Here is a 13,337-nt window from a genome sequence, read left to right on the forward strand (position 1 = left end):
AGTTTAAGGTTAAGAAAGTAATATAGTTAGTAGTAACTTTGTTTTCCTAATCCCAAATTATGATCTGATTTAACAGGTATTGTAGCTTTCTGTGAAAATGTCAGTTCTCATATCACAGAGCGTAATAAATTATGTAGAAGAAGAAAACATTCCTGCTTTGAAAGCTCTTCTTGAAAAATGCAAGGATGTAGATGAGAGAAATGAGGTAAGACCAAGTTTCTAAAATTAAATTCTTCTTACCAATATTTGTTGACTACCCACTATGTATGAGGCACTGTGCTAAGGATAAAGGTAAGTAAGAAATTTGTAGTTCTCACCCTCAGTAATGATATAATTTCTTATAGTTAAAAGTTCTTTGAATTCTGTATTGTTGGAATACATTTGAACTTGTATAAATGATTGAATATTGAATTTATGCTTTATGACTGAGACTTATGTTTGGCTTTTTTCCAGATAGAACAGTCACCCTTCAAGAAGTTTAATTACTGAAATCAAAAGTGTTTCTAGGAAACTTTAGAAGAGCTTCTAGACCCAATCTTCTTATAAGTAGATTAACCAAAAAAAAAAAAAAGATTAACCAGACAAAATTAGGACTTTCTGAAATATTTTCTTTTCTGGAGCCTCCACCCTCTTCCCGAGTTGTTCATTCCACACGCCTTGGGATTTTAAAGACTTAAATCTTTAACAGATAGTTAAATAGGTCGTGTGTTCTGTTTAATAAGACAGGGAAGTATATATTCATCATTTTCATTAACTCGTATTAGATATTTCTGTTCAACAATACAAGCAGATAAAATGTTGATTATTTTATTGTGAACAGCCAAGCTGCAACATTTTAGGGACTAATAAACTTATTGTATGAATTTTTTAAGTGGCAAATATGTATGTTTTATAAAACTTACGAAAAATAATCCTTTTTCTTAGGACTGTATTTCAATACAGTGTAATTTTTTTTTTTCTGACCAGTGAATAAGATGAACATGGACTGATTTTAGTTTTACACAAATGTATATGTATGTATATGTGTATATGTGTGCACATACGTGTATCTGTGTGTGTAGACATGCAGAGTTTTATGATTTTTTTTTACAGTGGGGAAAAAACATAAAATTTACCATCTTAACCATTCTTAAGTGTACAGTTCAGTGGTGTTCAGTAGTGTTAAGTAATTCACATGTGAAATACTTCCAGAACTTTTTCAAATCTGAAACTCCATATCTATTATACAACTCCCTATTCCCCCGACCCCAGGCCCTGGTAACCACCATTATACTTTCTGTCTTTATGAATTTGACTACTCTAGGTACTTCATAGAAGTGGAACTGTACAGTGTTTGTCTTTTTGTGACTGGCTTATTTCGTTTAGTGTAATATCCTCGAGGTTCATCCATGTCGTAGCATGTGACAAGATTTCCTTCCTTATTCAAGCTGAATAATATTCCATTATATGTATGTACCACGGTGTGTTTATCCACTTATCCATTGATAGACAGTTGGGTTGTTTCCTCCTCTTTGCTGTTGTGGATCCTGCTGCTATGAACATGGGTATGCAAATATTATAAATGTTTTGAAAGCTGCTGAATCAACAGTTATTTCTTTATTATTATTATTGTTTTTGACATGGGGTACCTAATTTTATTAAATGTTAGCTCTCGTTAAAGAAATCGTGATATAAAATTTTTGTTATTGCAATACATTGATGATAGCTGTTGTTTTTATTGACTATTTATGCAGATATGGTAATAGTTCTATATATTTAGCTCATTTAATTTGCATAGAAACTCCATAAAAAATTATACTCTTATTTATCTTGACTTACAGATAAATGACTTAATCCTTCAGTTTCCTATCCAAGATATTACCTGGTGAAATCCAGATTGAACCCATTCTGTTTGACTTCAAACAACCTATGATCTGTTCATGCTCTTTTGTCTTTGAGTCTTAAGCATAAATTCATCTAATGATAGTGTCTATATCTTCAATGTTTCTATATTGAACAAACTATATTTTGGTTAGTTGACATCATTATTCCCTTCTATGGTTTTGAATAGTCAATAATTGTTATGCATAAATGAGATAAAATTAATAATTGGAGATTGTTCATTGTTATAAAAGAACTGCTTATGGAAGTAGTCATTTTATTAGCATATATTAGCATATTTGGAATAATAAAATGATAGTTTAAAAAGATTAAGTTTTATTTCATAGACAGTTTCTTTGGGAATATTGAGAAAATAGCTTCACTTGGAAGGAGAAAAATAGCACATAATAAGCATAAACTTAAATTAATCTTACAAAGAATGAAGTGTATTTGGTTTAGAGCTTAACTTGTCATCATGCATGCAGTAGCATTTAATGGTTATTAGTGATATTTACATCTAGTTTAGTATTCAATAAATTAAAATTGGATTTTTAAAATAATACTTTGAAGCAACCTGGGATTTTTACATTATGGCTTAATGTGAAGGTTGTGGAGAAAGTAGCTTTCTCAAGGCCTTTTTTAGCATTTTGCTTCTACAGCTTCTGATTAAATTTAATTTTTATAGAATTCTAAAAAGTTGCTTAGACCTTCTTCCCTCTTTCTTGCCTTTAAAAAGTGAAGTACTTAATTACCTCATGTTAATATGTTTGGTTATCAGTTTTCAAAAAGTTTCTTAAATGTTACATCAATAAAATAAGATAATGTGGGGAAAATTGCCTGATGCTGTGCTTAGCATATGATGGGCTGCAATTAATAAATGCTAATTTCCTTCCTTTTTTTCTTTCTACTTTATTTGTAAACTAGATAAATCTCTTGGCCTCTGAATGTTCTCAATGATGGCAAGTCTTTGCCCTTTGTAGATCAGTGAAGGGCTTTAATTTAATTTAACTTTATTTTTGAAAAGAGCACTCTCAGCTCTCCTTGATACAAGGATATAGTGTTGAGGTTGAACATTATTCCCTGTCTGAGAAAATGAAACAGGGCTCTAAATTCAGGAGGTGAATTTTGTTACGTGCTTACAAATGTAGACCCTGAAGGAAGCTTCAAAGGAGAATTAAAAAATGTTCTAGTTTCACTACAATTATTGGAAGACGTATTGATCCTCCAAAGGTGACTGCTTTAAAGGGCAATGGTTATCTAGGCCCAGTACACCTGAATAAATAGAAGTGGGACTACCTAGGAATTGGGAAGAGCAAAAAGATGCTGAATAGGAGATGTTTTTGCATTGTAGCTTCTGGGAAGCTGAGATAAAATATGATAGCTGTTGTGCTGTATGTTAGTTGGCGCGCAGTGTTCTGTTTTGGTGTTTTGGTTTGAGGTCATTATCAATAGAGTATTATATGAGTTATGTGATCCTGTACTTTTTGGAAAGAAATGGGTTTGGGATTTGCTGGGATGTGTATGTGGGGTTAGGTAGGGGAGGGCCCTTTAGTGATTCATATTGAAGTGAAAGAGTAAAGTCGTCATGACTGTTTCTAAGTCACTCTGTCTCCACAACTGTAGTTACTAGATTGGCTAAGCAAGAACTAGTAGAATAAATATGTTTTGTGATAAGGCACAACTTATAAGGTAAATATCCTTCTACCTTAAGGGATTTAATAAAACTTAATGGCAGCCTTTCCTGAAAATCACTTATCTATTTGGATAATGTAGCTACAAAAGGTTAAAGATTGCTTTGGACTGCATGTAACAGCTCCCAAAATAGTGGCTTAATCAAATTAAGATCTTATTTTTCTCATGTAATGACAAGCTGGAGGAGACATTCCAAGGCTGATATGATGGCGTCAGGATACCTTCCCAGGCTCCTCCTGCCCTTCTGGCCACTCCTCTCTGTGTGCTTGTTACTTCACATCAGCTGTCTTGATACAACTGCAGCATTGTGTCCACATATCAGACAAGAAGGAAAAGGGAACGGGCCAGCCGAATTAGTCTAATTACTGAGCCTTCCTGGGAGACCTAGCCAGAGTGGTGCCATGGATTATTTCCAACTGCAAGTAAGGCTGAACAATGTAGGTGTTTTTAGCTGAGCATGCTGCCACCCCAACAAAATCCTGTAGCTCTAGATACTGGGTAGACAACTAATAGTTTCTGCAAGAGAAAGTTATGACTCTTCAAGTCTTTCATTTGGCTTGTTTCAGTTAAGCACGTTTACACCATCTGTCTTATTTGTGTTATGGATTTTAATACACATCTAACTTATTTTTTCCCTCATACTCTAAGAGCACCTGTCTTTGTGAACTATCTGAAATGTGACTGTGACCCCAGAGAGTAAACAGAAAGCTCCTGAGTCTTGGGAATTACAATTTTGGAAACTGATGTACAAGTCATATATCCTTAGGACCATAGAGCCAATTAGTTGGCTTTAATTTATATATTATACCATTGCTTTTGATATTTCACTTTTTATCCCAGTTAATCTAATCAGAAGGGAGAAACATGCTGTAGGAAGTAACTCAAAGACATTAGAGCTCACAGAGGCAAGCCTGGTGTAATAATTGATGTCTGTAGGTATGACTCAGAATCATAAACATAGTGTTTAAGTTAATCTGTTTAACAAGTAGCAATGTGTGTATTACTTTTTAGAAAATGGTAATCATAAAAGTTATAATCAAATTTAATATTTAAAGGCTAAACTTTTTCACCTGGAAAATCTATTTATGCATAATATCTCATTCCCTAATGACTCTGGTTGAATGACAGGTGACTACCACATATAATTTAGTATCCATCATTATATGAGTGTCTGTATTTAATTCAATTTACTTTTGTCCTTTAACTCAGTATTTGTGTTTCTCTTTACTTGTATTCTTATAGTAGCATCTGTTGCATATTGCCTGTTACTATAATTATTTCTATGTTTGTATGTTGCCGTTAGTGGATTTTTAAATTCTTTCAGACTTCGCTCACTCATTTACTCAATAAATATTTGAGTACCTGTGTGGCAGTCACTTTACCTCACGCTGGGGGTGTACAGTACTAAACAAACAAAACAGACATGCTTCCCACCCTCTGGGAGTTTAGGGCCTTTAGAGGAAACACAATAATCAGTTGTTAATCACACAAATAAATGTGTAATTACAAACAAGGATTAGTTTAGTAAATGAAACTAGAGGGGGTTAGCAAGGCTTCCCTAAGGGGTTGATGTTTGACCCAAGAGCTGCCGGGTGGGTGGTGGGTTAACTGGGTGGGGTAAAGGGAAGACTCTGTCTGAGGGTCCCGAGGTGGGAAAGAGCTTGAGGGCACATTGGTGAGGAGGGAACGGCCTGGCACAGGTTTCAAGGTAGGCCTTCTGTCGTCTCTCCATCGTTAGACCACAGGCCACGTAAGGATTTTGGTTCTCATCCAAAAGAGCAGTAGGAAACCATGGAGGGTTTTAAGCAGTGGAATATTGTCAGATTAGCATTTAAAAAAATCACTGATGTTTCCCCCCCCCACTGATACACATTCAGTAAGTAGGTGCTTAGATAAATATTTCTCTAATTGAACTTAGTTTTTGGTGTAATTTTCATATACCTTAGTATGTTTCAGCACCTTTAACCCAGTGCTTCTAACCTGTTTGATATCGCGGCATGTACAGAAAATGATAATGTGTGTGCTGCACTTGCAGTAGCCAAGGCTTGCTGCTGGAGGGAACCTGTCCCAGGATCCCGCTGCCCAGGCCCTGCCCTGCTGTCTCAGGGCTGGGGAGCACTGTATCTTATGCTGTGACTCATTCTAGGCACAGGCTGGGCAGCTCTGATGTAGCTAGTAGGGACTTTAATGAATTAAGGTTATAAGGGAAGGCTTAAAAAAACTACATAATATATACAGCACCTGTATTGTTTTTATTTATTGCTTTACTTTCCTCTCTCTAGTCCTGATAAAACATCTTATACATACAATAAAACCACGTTCTATATCATATTCTAGCTGTATTGGTAGAGAATTTGGTTACCACAGATATCCTAAGATTTTTATATACATCGTGGTAATTACTTTTCAGTGCCTAGTATTATTCATGCTTACTTATTTTGAATAAAATTGCAGTGCCAAAAACAGATTGCTAATGCTGTCATAAAGAAAGTCTCATTTTCTCTTTGACTTTTACATTATTAGTAATCTGAGAACTTAAGAATTCAGAGGTGTTTCTAAATTAATGAAATACTATAAATAGCGCTTAACATAACATCAGGAAAAAGTAAGTGTGCTGTAATTAACTGGTATTTCAGCTAAAGTACAGCATCTTGACAAGTTCTCTGTGTCTTTTATATCCCCAGTGTGGCCAGACTCCATTGATGATAGCTGCTGAACAAGGCAATCTGGAAATAGTGAAAGAATTAATTAAGAATGGAGCTAATTGCAATCTGGAAGATTTGGTATATATTGAAATAATTTACTCATTTGTCTTTTTCTTTTCCTTAACTTTGCTTTTAAGAAATGATTCAGAAGTAATAGATTATAGATTGTACTTCTTCTGTATCTCAACTTTGCCTAGTAATAGTCTAACTCAATTTTTTAAAAGGGGTAATAACAGGAGAGAAATTTTTACTTTCAGTGAAAGTTCTCAGCTCTTCAGGGTTTTTAATGTATAGATGGCACTGGTTGAATAGGGAGCACATATACTTAAAATTAAATGCCTGCCTAGAAGATATGTGTGAGTCATATTGTTAAGTAACTCCCCATAATGGTATCTTATTATTATAAATATCACATATGGTAAGCCAGAAAGATGTGGTCCCTTCTGATATCGTTTATGAGGGATAAATCACTATTCCAAGAGGCTTACTTTCTCTGTTTCCCAGGAATTATTTTTCAGGGTCACACAGCTACATCTGTTTTTCTGTTTGTATTTATGATTCAAATTGATGATATTAAATTGGTGATTTTAATTGAGTGATCATTTGAATTAAATTGTAGTACACTCATGGATAAAAGTTAGGATAGGATACTTGTAGGCTTTATTTAAAAAAATAAAGAATAGTTCTTTATCATACAGTTTCTAAACTCATCAAATGGGATCTCTTTAATAGTTTGTAAATGTGCCTTAAATCTGATTGCAGGCTCTTTAATTTCAACTTATAGTAATGGTTGCTAACCACAAAGGTTAGCTTTGAGGTTTTGATAGTCATCTTTTCTCCTTTTTGAAAAACACAGTATGTGATTAGAAGTCCAGTGAAAAGACTGAACAAGCAGTTGTGAAACCGTTTTTACACCATTGTAGTCATACAGGTAGACAGATAAATTCTTAACAGAGCTTATGCTTCAGTGTAATTTCAGAGTAGTTTAGAGTGGGTCGGATCATGTCAATTTGGTATGATCATCTGGTATATAAATTCACATTTATTTTTCCTCACTTTGGAATGTTATTTTTGGTTTTGAAATGGTAACATTTGTGTCTGTGTGTTCAAGGATAACTGGACAGCACTTATATCAGCGTCAAAAGAAGGGCACCTGCACATTGTGGAAGAACTGCTTAAATGTGGGGCTAACCTGGAGCACCGTGATATGGTATGGACATTCTTTATCCACTGTTAATCAGCTGGAATCTTATTAGCAGTAATGGATATGTGTTAAGTCCTGTATTTTTATGTGTGAGGTGATACTATAATAATGTTTTTAGGATTTGGGATTGGGCATTGAAATGACCCTCAAGAATGTTTTAAAACCCGGTGATATAATGCACCTCCTTTAGAATATTCTTAGTCATTATTTTCTGTTTATTTTAGAATTTTAATTCTGAAATGTTGTTAAAACAACCTATTACCCTTTATAATGTATCAGTTTTAGAACTCATGAGAAAGTTGTTCCCTTTAAGGAGAACTTTAAGAGGGACATAGTATAGTTTTAAAAATATTTTCAGTTGTTTAAAGTCATGATTTTCAGAATAATATTTATAAACTTATTTTCAAAATGTGATTGTGTTCCTAATGCCATCTGTACCCATTACAAGTTTAACAAGATATGATTCTTAATTATCTTAGCTCTTATTTGATCTTGGCATCTGCTTAAAGCATAAAGGTGAAGAAAGGGATCATTTCTGGCTTAATTATTCTGCAAAATGTACAGCCTTTTCAAAGATTAATTTTAACAGGGGAAAAAAAGAAGGAATTGAACTGCCTTGATATAGACAACATGTATTACTTTGCTGCTGATGCTTTATGAAGTACAGGTGGTCTGAATTTTTAAGAAACTGCAGCACTCCACCATCTTGCACTTAATATTGTACGATGTAATATATACACGGTGTTCTTCTACAGTGTTATATTTATTCTTAAAACTTAGTGAAGTGGGGCTTCCCTGGTGGCACAGTGGTTGAGAGTCCACCTGCCGACGCAGGGGACACGGGTTTGTGCCCCAGTCCGGGAACATCCCACATGCTGCGGAGCGGCTGGGCCCGTGAGCCATGGCCGCTGAGCCTGCGCATCCGGAGCCTGTGCTCCGCAATGGGAGAGGCCACAACAGTGAGAGGCCTGTGTACCGCAAAAAAACCAAAAAAAACAAAAAAACAAAACTTAATGAAGTGGTTGGTATACTTATTTTTATAGAAGGATACAGAACCATTTGTATCCTCCCTATTTCTGAAAAGAAATTGAAGTACATTGCTATAAAAATTTAGGGAGAGAAGGTAATGATGTCAGTAACCTAGCCAAAGGATGGGTATGGCAGGTAAAGTAAAATGCAGTGTTCTTATCTTAACTGGTGTATAATAAAGCAGAAGAGAAATTCATGGAATTACCTAGTTCTCAATATTTTATTAAAAGCACCATACCATTTTATCAGGTGAATTAATATTAAGTAGCTTTTGTATGCCTGATCCCTTCAGGTTCTTTTTAGCCTATCATTAATTGACTTCTGAGAAGAATCCTATGGGCTAAGGGTTAATTTTGTTCTCAGCGTATATAGTTCAGGAAATTGAGACTGGAAGAAATACTCTTTGCCCAAAGTCACTTAGCTCTTAAGCAGTCAGACTGAGTTTTGAACCCAGGACTGCTTACTCCAAAGGCTTTCTCCTTTATCATTCTTCCATATATCTCAGCAAGGGAGTTAGGAACTATAAAGTATACATTGTGAATGTGTAAAAACTTGTCAAGATTTGTACAATGGTTTCTTAAACTTTCTTAGTTCTCCATATTTCTCATTTCCCTGAAGTACTTATCAAATCACAGCATATTTTAACATTTAAAGGGCCTCTGTGTTTGGCTTTTAAACACCCCAAATTAGGGAGACTGAGGACTGTGTCTCCCTTAGTAGTTAGTATTGAGAGACCCTAACCTCAGAGAATTGGGTGGGTGGTGGCAGCTGCTGAACTGTGAGGGAGGGCAGAGTCCCTGGGACTTGTGTGAGGAGAGGAGGTTGTACCAGGGGTTGTCTGGGATTCAGGAATAATTCCAGGATATAATGTCAGGAAGTCTAGTGAGGATTCTTCCTTGAGAAGACCTTTAATGGACACCAAACTACAGCATTGCTATAGGCAGTCAGTTCCAGTCTTTTCATTTTGCAAATCTGGGCATAGGTTTCTCAAGATTAAATTTTTATCTCAGAGATTCTTGCATAGGGTGATACTATACAAATTAAAATGAGGGAATGATATTAACACAATTCTGGGCAGGAATTTTACAGATTACAATATTGGTGTGTGTAAGACTTGACTAAATGCCCAGCTCTATAATTTGACCTAAATAAATTATGTCAGCCTTTCTTTGTCTTTCATGACCTTGACACCTTTGAAGACTTCTTGTCTGGCATTCTTAGAATGTCTCTCAATTTGGATTTGTCTGATGTTTCTAATGATTAGACTGAGATTGTGCTTTATTGGGAAGGAGGTGATATGCCTTTCTTAGTGTACCACATCTAGATACATACATCACCAGAATGTATCACTGGTGATGTATCCTGGCTAAGGTAGTGTCTGTCAGATTTCCCTTTGTAATTACTAAATATTTGAGGGAAGATACTTTGAGACTGTACAAATATCTTGTTTTTGATTAAACTTTCATTCATTTATTTTAGCATCCATCAATGCATCTTGCATGCAGCAGTTATGACTGTGGTGTTATAATGGTGATTTTTCTATTTTCATCATTCCATCTACATTTATTAATTAGAATTCTTCTGTAAAGAAGAGTTCTCTCTCTCTGACTCTGTCTCTGTCTTTCTCTGTCTCTCTAAATATATATCTATATATAGATACATGTAGATATACATTTTAGCACTTCCTTACTTTCTGGCATTACAAAATGCTTCAGGCTCAGGTTCATCTTATATTTTCCCTGCCTTATTTCCCTGATTATCAGCCCTGGAATCAATCAGTTTTCCAAGGAACCCTAGTTACTGTTTTTTGAAAATGTTATTTAGAAACCAGTAATCTAGGTGTTAGGTATGCTTATTGTTATTGGGATGTCACTGCTGTAGTGCTTCTCATTGGATAGATGTAGGAAATACATGTCTGTATATTAACTCTTGCATACACATACATCTATTCTGTATCTGTGTGTGTGTGTATATATATATACATATATATATATTTTTTAAGATAGACCAGGTCGATAACCATGAACCCAATCCACTGTAGCCTTCTCCCTTTTCTTAATTTGTAACTCTCCTCTGACTGTGAGAAATCTGGCTCTCACTCTCCACACTATATATTTACTTATTTGTTCACCTCTAGTATACAGATAGTTTCAGAATTTCTAATCCATACCGTGAGAGAAACAGATTTGCTACTAAATACATTGTTTGTATACAGTTCTTTTCGTCTTTAGCGTTATTACAGAATTCAGTCAAAATATTGCTTTCCAGAGTTACCTAGATCAGCTTCTAAGTAATTATGTGATTCATTTGTAATATAATTAATTCATCCCAGTCTATATTCTGTCTTCCCCATATTCTAGTTGATTTTTAAAACATTTACTTACAATAAAATTCGTCTCTCTGGTGTTCAGTTCTGTGGGTTTTGACAAGCACATGATGTCATATGTCCACCGCCACAGCTCTGTACAGAGCAGTTGCATCATTTCAACAGTACCTCATGCTGCTTCTTCATAACCAGCCCCTCCACCCACTCCCCAACCCATGGCTACCACTGATCTGCTTTCCCTTTCTATAGTTTTGCCTTTTTCGGATTAGGGCAAGTATTTTTCTTAAATCTCTTTTTTAGTGACAATGAAACAGAATCAGAAGGATTAAGTGATTTATATTCTTGAACCCAAAGTTGGATTGGTGCAAATACTGATTTAAAAAAAAAAGCAAACAAAACATTCACTTCTTAGTATAATTTGATTGCATTTGTCTCTTTCATTGAACTGCATTATAGTTAAAGAGAACATTGCCAAAACAAGAACACTACTCCTGTAGCTTAAAAAATAGAAAGTTACTATGCTGTTAATTCATACTTAATGACTTTGCCCACCCCTGGAAATCATGGTCTACAGATCAGTGCCTTCTCATCCTCTCTTTTTTAGCAAGAGGTATGATAATGATCTGGAATTTATAGGATGGGTTTAGATGCAGGAGTTGAATAGGGTTGCTGGAATCCCTCTCTGGAAAACGTCTAGACTCATACCAGGAGGAGAATATCTGGAGACATAGAATGTTTACTGAAGGAAAATATTTATAAAACCAAAATAAATCTTGGAAATTTGGAAAGAGTCCAACATGAATGTTCTCTATGTCAATTTCCAAAATATAATAAAACTTCGGAGTAATCATTACTGGACTTAAGAGATTTGACTTTTTTCAGATACTATTGTGTATTTCTCTGGGGAGCTTAGGTGTTTAAAACTACATAGTAGTGATTTCTTAAAACAATGGTTCTATAAAGAATAAAGCTTACAAAAGGAACTTCATTAATGCCATTTTTGTGCTTAGAGACAATCCAGTGTTTTGTTTCCCTCCCCTGCCCCACCTTTTTGTTTTCTTTAGGGAGGATGGACAGCTCTCATGTGGGCATGTTATAAAGGCCGTACTGAAGTGGTTGAGTTGCTTCTTTCTCATGGTGCCAATCCAAGTGTTACTGGTCTGGTAAGCGTTAACAAAAAATCCATCTGTAATGTAAGTGGTAAGTTCTTTTAGGGAATACTTAAGGCTGGTTATGCTTTGGACTTCGTAGTGGATAAAAATGATCTAGATCTTACTAAAGATAATAATGCAGAATGTGATTTCAAAACACAATGAGAATTTCTTTCTGAGGCTAAGCTTATTTCTCAGTTTTTATCAACAAAAAGGCAACTCTTAGAGTTTAAATGTTAATTATAACTATACAATTTTTCAAAAGGAGATTTTGAAATCCTTAAGTCATCTTACCTGTTTTCTGTGCGTATGTATTCTTAATCTAAACTCTTTTAAAGAAAAGAGACATTTACCAAATATCCATGCCACTTTTCTATATTCTTTTTTTTTTTTTTCTGGCCCTCTCCACTGCTAAAACCTTACTCCAAGTCACCTGTATTAGTTTTCTGTGGTTGCTGTAACATCACCACAAACTTGGTGGCTAAAAACAGCAGACTATACATTCTTATAGGTGGTAATACATGCATTACTATTGTACTTTGCTTGAGACTTGATCTCAGACTGCAGATTAAGAAATTGTTTTATTGATGGGGGGATTCCTTTCACGATGTATATGTATGTCAAATCATTACATGCACTTTAAATGTCTTACAGTTTTATTTGTCAGTTATACCTCAGTACAGCCGAAAAAAAGGAAATGGTTTTATTCAAGTTAATGGACGGATTATAAAGAAAGGTTTTATATTCTTATTAGTCTTACCTGTTGGTTAGATAATTACATTGTGTATTGAATCTATAAAAATAGATGTGTTCATAATATATATTTAAGGTTGAGTGCATCTCAGTTCCCAGTTATGTATTATGAGTATTACATGTCTTTTTAAAGTGGAGAATGGTCTGTAACTTGATTTTGTAAAATACTACTTTATATTGCTCCCTTTGTTGTTTCCTCTTCTTAGCAAATGTGTGCTGTAAATATCCACCTAAAAGACTTTTTCTTTCCCTCCCTCCCTCCCTCCCTGTGTACCTACTCACCCACCTGCCTACCTCCCAGCAGTACAGTGTTTACCCAATCATCTGGGCAGCAGGGAGAGGCCATGCAAATATAGTGCAACTTTTACTGCAAAATGGTGCTAAAGTCAACTGCTCCGATAAGGTAGGTCAGCAAGATCTTTCCAGGTTCTAGTTCATATTATGTCCGCTCAGTGTGTCTAACTTACAAGGATTTTCATATGATCTCATGCGGCGGCTCTGATGTATCTTATGTTTATATTTATTAATACATTTTATAAAGACACACATCTCATAGGTGGGTTCCTCCTAGGTATTAAATACGTGCTAAGTGTCCTTCCATTGTCTTTTATATCACA

At 35.1% G+C, this 13,337-nt stretch overlaps 1 protein-coding gene across 3 annotated transcripts in view; it reads left to right on the forward strand.

Annotated features, from left to right (window-relative positions):
• KIDINS220 (kinase D interacting substrate 220) overlaps window positions 1-13,337 on the forward strand; it is a 97,656-nt gene that overhangs the window by 6,372 nt on the left and 77,947 nt on the right. For 2 of the 3 annotated variants that reach the window (XM_079941173.1, XM_079941171.1), the window contains exons 2-6: window positions 77-205; window positions 6,237-6,335; window positions 7,369-7,467; window positions 11,881-11,979; window positions 13,022-13,123. In XM_079941173.1, coding sequence (XP_079797299.1) covers window positions 98-205; window positions 6,237-6,335; window positions 7,369-7,467; window positions 11,881-11,979; window positions 13,022-13,123 — 507 coding nt within the window. In that variant the 5' untranslated portion in view covers window positions 77-97. The remainder of the gene's footprint in view (window positions 1-76; window positions 206-6,236; window positions 6,336-7,368; window positions 7,468-11,880; window positions 11,980-13,021; window positions 13,124-13,337) is intronic. The other variant, XM_079941172.1, reaches the window with a different exon arrangement.

This window comes from Stenella coeruleoalba (assembly GCF_951394435.1).
Source record: "Stenella coeruleoalba genome assembly, chromosome: 13".
Lineage (NCBI taxonomy): Eukaryota > Metazoa > Chordata > Mammalia > Artiodactyla > Delphinidae > Stenella > Stenella coeruleoalba.